This window comes from Homalodisca vitripennis, chromosome 5 (assembly GCF_021130785.1).
Source record: "Homalodisca vitripennis isolate AUS2020 chromosome 5, UT_GWSS_2.1, whole genome shotgun sequence".
Taxonomy (NCBI): domain Eukaryota; kingdom Metazoa; phylum Arthropoda; class Insecta; order Hemiptera; family Cicadellidae; genus Homalodisca; species Homalodisca vitripennis.
In genome coordinates, this window is record NC_060211.1 from 177,112,426 (window position 1) to 177,121,656 (window position 9,231).

Consider the following 9,231-nt stretch of genomic DNA (forward strand, 5'->3'; position numbering starts at 1 on the left):
TTATTTATTCAACAACATTGTTTATTATTCTTACAATAATCTGCCAGTTTTATTTATACATCCTTAAAAATGTAACTATTTGTTAGACAAGACATAAGAGATATTTTATATTCACTATCTTATCAAATTTCAAAGATCCTTCTAATTCTCTCCCATAATTTCCTTTGTTCTCTCTGTGATAGCCTTTGTTTCTCGGAAGTACTTAGCAGTAACTGGACGATAGTAGTAGGCTTGATAGTCGTGTCTCTCAGCCATTTTCTCCTTGATCGCCTTCGCAACTAACCTGTAAATTAAATAATACAATCATGTCATAAAATCACTACAACAGTCTAATGTGACTGCAGCTAGGAGCAAACTGACTACTTGAACTCTGCAAATGTTGTAGCGGGGAAGATGCGCGATTGTGTACTGTGCGTACCAAGGACTTGCCACTTTTCTGGCCGTCATGGTGTGATATCGGAGGTTGAAAAAAGAACGGCTCTCATATTTTTTAATTCCTAATAAACTCTGCCACATCATGGTTTATACATTGCAATATAGCTGATGTAATGGAGCTACGAGTAACAGCTAATGATGTTAAAAGAGTTACCTCATTTTAGCTGCTTCATCGTCTTCATAGAGGTGATGCAAGTACTTCTCATACTCTTGTTGGAAGCTTGGTTGCAGATATTGAGCAATAAATCTTGTTATGGGATGCTGAAAAAATGTTATAAATACCGGTTAAAAAAGACAGATAAATATCAGAAGTAATGTATAATTCCTCAAACAGCACATATATTTAAAAAGAAATATATAAGCTGAGTTTCATTAATTTCTTTAGTCAAATAATAATAAAGTTATTGTAAATAATATGACATGCAAATATTGTGCATTCTTATTATTTATACTCCTCCGTAAACTGGCAGAATAGTTAGTATTAAACAACTCTATACAAAAAAATTCCAAAATACTATAGATCACAATTCAAACAATCTGCACTTAAGTTATAAAATTTTTAATCGGCAGGTTGCATGCTTTCTTTTTGTACATTCACTTCTACTTATGTGACCTCGACAGATGTTTCTGCCCTATAGACAATAGACAATAGACAATATTCTTTATTTGTTGTTTCTTTAAGAAATTACAATTGCGTCAATAGTAGATAATAACAAAAAACTTAGATTAATATTTCTTGCTTTACAAATATTGATGTGGTATTTATAGAAGATCGAAGAACTCCTTCAATGAATATACAGGTCGTTCCATCAGCCAGTCTCGAAAATGTCTTTTCAGTTCGTTCCCTTTCATGTTCTTGAGATTTGGTGGTAGTGCATTAATGATTTTGCGTCCCAATGTAAGAAGGTTTTTTGCTGCTGAATTGCGATGTGTGGGTGTACAGGGAGAATGTAGTCCGTTGCTCGTCTGGTGTGGTATGAGTGAGCATTTTCATTTCTAGGAAGGTCCATCTGGCTGGTGTAGATGACGACTGCATGGATGTATAGTGCTATGACAGTAAGAAGCTGCAGGGATTTGAAAGCTTCTCTGCAGCTTTCCCTAGGGCTGAGGCTATAGAGTGCCCTTACAGCTTTTTTCTGGAGTATCAGGATTTTGTTGAGATTGGTTTCAGATGTTCCTCCCCATGAAATTAAGCCATATCTGAGGTGGGACTCCACTACAGCATAGTATGCTGTCTTTGCCGTCTCCAAACCTCCTATCCACTTCATTCGCTTTACCACATAAGTGCCAGATGAAAAGTTTTTTGTCAGATCGCGTATGTGATCTGTCCAGGAGAGGTTCAGCATTAATTGTTAGGCCAAGCAGTTTTGCCTTTTTTTTCAACTAAAATATTAGGTATTTTTGGAATCTGCTCTTGTCTTCTGCTAAAATTTATCTGGGTGGTTTTGGATTGATTTATGACCAGATCGTTTTGAAGGCAGTATTGGAGTGATTTTTCTGTTGCTGATGAAATATCCAAAATTAGATTTTGTGCTGTGTTATTTGTAAACAAAAGAGTTGTGTCGTCTGCGTACATAATGGTTTCTACAGAATTGTCATTGATAAAACTTGAAAAATCGTTTGTAAAAAAGTATGAACAAAAAGGGGCCCTAAAACTGAGCCTTGAGGCACTCCTCTACTTACTGTGAGTTGTCTTGATCTATACACGCATTTACTCACATTTACATTTTGTTGAATCTCAACTATTTGCTTGCGTCCTTTCAGATAGCTAGTCACCCAATCTTTCGCCAAGCCTTCAAAACCTAGGGCTGAAATCTTTTTCAAGATAAGATCATGATCTAGACAATCGAAAGCCTTACTGTAGTCTAATAGGACAGCTGATACGTGTTTGTGGTCTTCTAATTTATCTATGACATATTCAATTAGATTAGTGACAGCTGTGGTGGTGGATCGTCCCTTTGAGATAGCCATGTTGGTTCTTTGTTATTAGATTATATCTGTCCAGATGTGTTGTAACATTCTTGAGAGTGCTACCTTTTCTATTATTTTTGAGAAAGTTGGTATTAGTGAAATGGGACGGTAATTTTCAGGTTTTAGTGATGGATCCTTTTTTGTGCTTTGGGTATATTTTTGATATTTTTAAGGGGGATGGAAATTGGCCTGAGGAAAAACGATTGATTTATTATGGTAACCAGTGGTGGTGCTAGTTGTTTGGCACAGTGTTTTACTAATTTTGAAGGAATTTCATCAATTCCACATGATAATTTAGTTTTCAGGGGAAGCTATCACTCCCAAAGACTTCTTTAACAGTTGTTGGTGTTAAAATTAGTGATTGACAATTTCTTTGTGGAAGCAAAATCGGATGAGTTATGGCTGTGTATTTTAGATGTTCTCTATTTTCGCCTAATGTGGAATCTGCTATTTGGGAAAAGTATTGGTTGAAATGTTCGGCTATTTCGGCGGGGTTGTCTATTATGTTTCCTTCTATCTCCATCTTCAGTGTTGAATTTTCTTTCTGTTGCTTACTTTGCTTTTCTGAGTTTATTATGTCCCAAACGGCTTTAGGACTTATTGTCAGAGTTAGTGATGTAGTTAGCAGCCATATGTTTGTTTGAGACTCCTAAGCTTGAGATCGTTAGGCTTTCTTTTTTGCTGCCATGGATGTTCTATCATGTTCATTTTCTGGTGAGCTGATATCTTTGTAAGGCAATTAGAGAAAATCTTCTTTTAGTATTTTGGACTCTTGGTCATACTGGAACTTTTAGTCTGCCCCTCGGCTTTGCTCTTACTTTTTTGCTAGGGCATATATGGTCCAATATTTGTCTGACAGTTGTCTGAAATGTTCTGTATGCCTCTTCAACATCAGGGGCATCGTGTACCAGTTCCCACTTTTCCATTTCGAATTCCTGTTTTAAGCTATTAAGGTTTTTTATTGAGAAAATTCTTTTTTTGTGTAGCTTCTTTTTTAGGGAAGACTTCTCCTTCCACTGCAATAGAACAGAATTTGGCCAGTGTGATCCGACATTCCACCTTGGATCACTGAAAAATCGACTGCATCTTCAGGTATATTGGTACAGATGCAGTCTATTGATGTTGTAGAATGATTAGTAATTCTTGTCGCTGGAAGGGGAAGCCGCCTGACTCCAAAAAACCAGCAGTTCATCTTCGAAAATAGTATTATTCGTGTTAACAGTTAGCCTGTCTATGTTGATGTCGCCCATTAAGATAAGTAGTTTTGCCTCAGCTGTAAATGAGGTAAGTATATCTGATATAATGTTGATAGCTACATTAGCTTGTCCTCCTGGTGTCCGATAAACCCCTAGAATGTAGAGAGTTTTTTTCTTGATTTTTATCTTTGTTAATGCAGCTTCGCATACCAGTTCTTGACAACTGTTTGCTATGTTGATTGCTTCTGTTTCTGCGGTTTCTGTTTCCTTAATGTAGATTGCAACTCCCTCCCAATCTATGGTCTTTTCTACTGTAGTGTGTAATTAAATTGTAACCACTAATCTTAGTGAGTAATAGTTTATCTGAGTTTAATCCATGTTCAGTAAGTATTAATATGGTTGGATGTAGGTCACTCAATAGATGGTTTACTCTTTCCACCTTTTTTGATAGTCCTTGAATGTTCTGATGAAAGATGGTGATAGGTTTTTTTCCTTGTTTTCTTTAAGTGGTGTTTTGGCTTTCTTGTATAATTTCTAAAAAAGTATTTGAAGTATTTCCAGGTACGATATTGAAGGAGTGCTAGTTAATGGAGTCTTGGTCATGCTGTCATCTGGTGAGCTGTTTGTTTTTTCTTGAGATTTTCTCTATATGTTCTTTCAAAAAATCTTCAAAAGTTTTGTCTTTAAGTAGAGTTGCTGTCATTGGGGGTTTGTTATGTACTCGAAAGTTACCGAAAGTTTTTATGTTTGTACGAACTATTGTTTTTTCGGGGGTCTGTGTCTATCTGTCTTTGTTCTTGTAATTCTTTATTTTTGGCTATCTGTAGAGAGACACTAAAATAATTTCCTTTCTTTGAACTTGAATTTTTCACAGCCCTATTCAAGCGGTTTGGTGTTTGAACTTGCTTAAACAAAGGTGTTCTACTAGTAGGCTTTTCAGGTGTTGTATTAGTTTGGTCATGCAGGTCACGTTGATAGGAATTATTTTGAAAAGTCTTCACTGTTGATTCTAGGTGGTCCTGTCTGCACTTAAGTTTGGTCAGTTCGATCATAATTTGTAGTGTGTCTCTTTGTTTAGTGATATTAGGGTTGTTTGTTTGGGTTTCGGAGTCGATTGGCATTAACTTTGATTTCAGTGCAGCCACTAAGAAGGTGTGATCCAAAATTAGTTGTGATGTGTCTCCTTGTAGTATTCAAAAGTTGTTATTAGTAAGTTGTGTGATTAGGCAATTCTAACAACAGAATGTGGTGGCAAGAAGTGGTAGCATAGTAGAGGAGATTGTTGATTTGTGTAATTGATGAAAAAACTGTAAATGTTTTTACCAAACCGCATCTAAATAAAATATTTTAAGTCTGATACCACCTGAATTTGAATTAACACAACTTAATTTAATATTAACATTTACTGAAAGAGAACATGAAGTGCGGGAAAGGCCAGGTGGTACCAGAGCCAGGGGAGGGAGGGTACAATGATAATATTGAGGTTAAATAATTGAGTGCTTAAGACAACACACACTTTCTTCATTTCTTGGAACCAAATCACGTATATTAGAAGACTGAATAAAAAGCAAAATATGCTTCTTAAAGTACATTTAATCTAACTTAAGATTCTTTGTACATCTCTTTACAGGTTGAGATATCACCCCCAATAAAAAGAATTTACATCACTTAACAAAAACACAGCTTTCATTTAAACTCTACAACTTGAAAGTAATAGCTAATACTCATAGTTATTCAGTTCCCCATCTCTTTAAGCAGTGTCTGGACAATACACAGTTGATGAAAGGCGCCTGACTACAATTTTAGACACAAAGACCTACTTAAAGATCAGTAAGTAAGTAACTTACTCTGTGGTATTCCCAATGTTTAGGAGTGTAGCCTTCTGGTATTTCCGCAAGTTTTGCAGGTCCAATGAAGATGTTGACATAGAAGCAGATGAGGGACAGAGGGATGGCCCCAACCAAGACATAATAGTGAAATAAATCTTTAAACTTGTGCCACTGCCATCTTGACACTTCAATGTTCATGGTGTTGCCATGGCCTCCTCCCATGTATCTCTTTACCACAGGGACCATTACTGCAACAAAGGAGAAGATTTGTAGTCTTGCAGTGAAATAGTGATTATTTATTGTTAAATAATTATGAAGATTTTAATATATGTAATTAAATTCATATAAAAAAATCTTAAATACCCTGTAAAAACATTTAAACACGAATTTTACCATTGGTTGTTAACATCTCCAATTTATTCAGTTGAGGAATTTCTCACTACAAATCATGTATGTTTCTAATCTGTTGTAGTTTTTTTGTATATAATTGTATTTGTATTATTTTATATATTGATTGTTGAATTTTATATATTGATTGTTAGATTTTATATATTAATTGTTAAATTTTATACATTAATTGTTATATTTGGTGGGGACTTTTGTAAAATTATATACATTTTGTTATAATCTTGTTGCTTTTACAATGTTCTGACTAGTTTTAATACTGCCTGCTTAGAAAAAACAAAAAGTACTATAAAAACTGTCTCAAACCACTAAGTTTATATAATGTTGCTATAAATGATACTATTGGACCTCTATATGATTTTTATTTTTTTTTAGTTTGTAGAATGAAACATTGTTACAGGTACTTTTGACGTGGCCATCTGGTGGCAAATAGACATTGTCAATACTTGTAGAAGTCTTACGGCAATAAACACTATTTGTTTTTATTTGTAAATGATAGAGAAACGAGTTGATGGCTGAAATAATCAGGTTGATCTGTAGAACTCGATTTTATTTGCTTCTATGGCCACATGAGAAGGTCAAAACTCTTGGACTTATGTTGGACAGCATACTCACTTTCACTGACCACGTCACGCACGCTATCAAGCGTGCCTAAGGCAGGCTCAAGGGCCTTTACAGGTTTAAGAACCAACTACCAAAGACCAAAACTGCATCTCATACAGTCACTAGTTCTACAGTTACTGCTATCCTACAGATGGCAATAGTATTTCAAGAGGTGACACTGAGTGAATACAAAAACTCCAGAACGGTGCTTTACGGTTCATTTTCAATCTTGAACGATTCGCTCACATGTCTGGTTACTGAGAAGCCTTAAATATGCTACATATGACAACCATATGCAGGATACTTACTCGCTGTATGATCCACAAGGTTCTTTCCCTCAAGGAGCCTCAGTACCTGAGTGAGAGACTAACATACTGGGAGAAGGTCTCACAGCGAAGCACCCGATATGATCGGGAACTTCGCTTTCCCAGAGTGACAAGGGAGACTGGAAGAAGTTTCTCGTTCTTTAGCCCAACGGTGTACAATTTCTTCCCTGCATGTCTCGGAGGAGATATCCTCTCAAGTTAAATTATAAAAATACTAAGAAGTCTTATCTCTGTAGTTTTTTAATTAGAAATTAAGATTTTACATACGTGTTGATATATTTATTTATTCACTCTCTCCTATAATTTAGTTAAATACGTTTTAGATTAAGATTGTTGTTATAGTTTATTTAAATTTAGAATTTGTAATAAATATTTAAACATGGCATGAGTTGCTCTGAAAATCAATGTATCTGAAAAAAGCTCGAATTAATAAAAGCATTTTTATTTATTTAACCACACCCTAAACTTGGCTCTTCTCCAGAACTGTAATTGGTCAAACGCCTACTGTACAACACATATGTCGAACCGTGTAGCTCAGATTTATGAAAAGGAACTTGCTCTGTAACCACAGAATCTAAAAGATATGTCAGTTTCTTATATACAGGATTATCAGTTGACCAGAGATATTTCTGAATGTTAACTTCAGGTTGCCTACTGAAACAAGAACGACAAATCTTTTCAGCTACCGTTTTAGAGCCAAAAGTTACAATAATTGTAGAAGTATATTGGTCCAGTTCCTTCTTTGGCAATTGAGGCACTATACATTCTTGATTTTTGTTGCTCCTTGTGTAGAAAAGGATATGGTTCTGCCACTATATTATATAACTTCTTCTTCTACGAGCGGCCTATTACCATGCATTTAAGCCCAAGGGCCTTTTGCGCACCCCGGAAGCACACCATGAGGCCTACCAGTCTATGATTTCAGCAGTTCCATAAACTGCCGAAAACAACCTATCAGGTCATTCTGGGGAAATACACCACCCTTGTCTAAACTACCAAAGATGGCATACCCCTCCCTTGCTATTGTAGAGCAATCAAACAGCAAGTGTTCGGCAGTTTCATCCTGCTCATGACACATTTTATAGAGCGGATTCTCCTGAAGGATGATGAAGTGATTCTTTGAAGATGCTCCCTCAGATGACTATGTCCCGTAATCACACCCACAACCCGAGAAGTCATTGATCTACTTAGTGAGAGAAGACGCCACTCTGGAGGAAGGCGACTCTAGTACCATTCTACTCATTCTCATACCCAAATGCAACCTCCACCTTCTCTCATGTTCAGTACGAACCCATTTCAAGACAGCCCCTTGGAATACCGCAGAACGGCTGAGGGCCTCTCATAATTGACGCTGAGCCCTGGTTAGCCAAGGCATCAGCTCATTCATTCACAGGCATCCCCTCATGACCAGGAAACCAACAAACAGTCACATTGTTTATTCTGGCAAGAAATTAACGACTTGGTAGCAATCACAGACAATTTTGGATTTGAACACACAAAAGTCCAGCGCCATCCTGACCAGTGCTGCCTGACTATCCGTGAAAATATCGATCTCTTACTCCAATAACACAGACAAAGATTCTCACGAGCACATTCCATAATGGCTGCGACCTCCACCTGAAAAACTATAGGATAGGGACTACTAGCTCCCTGCATGGTCTCACCCCCACAGTTCCAGCGCATGTGCCGCTTTTTGCTTTAAAGCCGTCTGTAAACCATTCAAGCTCCGCTGGTGGAAGATGTTTCCTTCCCTCCGACCAATCGTCCCTAGGAGGTATCACAATCCTAAAGGGTTTGTGGTATCTGATCAGAGATCATGTCCAGAACATCCCCCTGAATCAGGATACTAATTCTGCAGTGCCCACTGCTGCAGCCCAACCAGAGTCCCGCTTGCTGAAGACAGTAGGCACTCCTCCTGGCCATAGTCCGAATGACAATGTCCAGGGGGGCGAGGTTGAGGCAACAGTCTAGAGCTGCACCTCACGCACTAGGAAAAGCCCCAGTGATATCAAGGCAAGCCATCCTTTGGATGCCAGCAAGACAAGCTACCACCATCTTAGCCTCCGCTTTTGGCCACCAGACAACAGCTCCAGACATTAGTGCAGGTCTGACTATGGAAATGTAAAGGCAATACAAAAGCCTCGGCTTAAGTCCCCAAGACCCACCTATCACGCGTCTGCATTGAATTAAAGACCATTTTCCCCTGACAATAACCCTTTCTAGATGAGGTCCCCAGTTTAGGACCTTATCTAGGATCACGCCTTGGTACTTGACCTTGGACTTCAACTCAATGGAAGAACCTCTGAGTAGAAATGGACCAATACCCTCCAACTGACGCCTCCTGGTAGAGGCAACCTTACTCTCTTTTATTTCACCATCTGTATTGCCTTCTTCATTATCATCCAAAATTTGAAAATCCTCTTCCTGCTTAATTTTATTAAAACAGCTTGTACGTTGATTATAGAG

At 37.4% G+C, this 9,231-nt stretch overlaps 1 protein-coding gene across 1 annotated transcript; it reads right to left on the reverse strand.

Annotated features, from left to right (window-relative positions):
• On the reverse strand, positions 1-5,698 carry LOC124363230 (NADH dehydrogenase [ubiquinone] 1 beta subcomplex subunit 5, mitochondrial-like). Its single transcript, XM_046818398.1, has 3 exons — positions 5,450-5,698; positions 590-696; positions 1-283 (listed from the first exon to the last, which is right to left on the reverse strand). The coding sequence occupies exons 1-3, from the start codon at positions 5,675-5,677 to the stop codon at positions 142-144; spliced, it is 477 nt and encodes a 158-aa protein (XP_046674354.1). The 5' UTR covers positions 5,678-5,698; the 3' UTR covers positions 1-141.
• Positions 5,699-9,231: the final 3,533 nt, after the last annotated feature.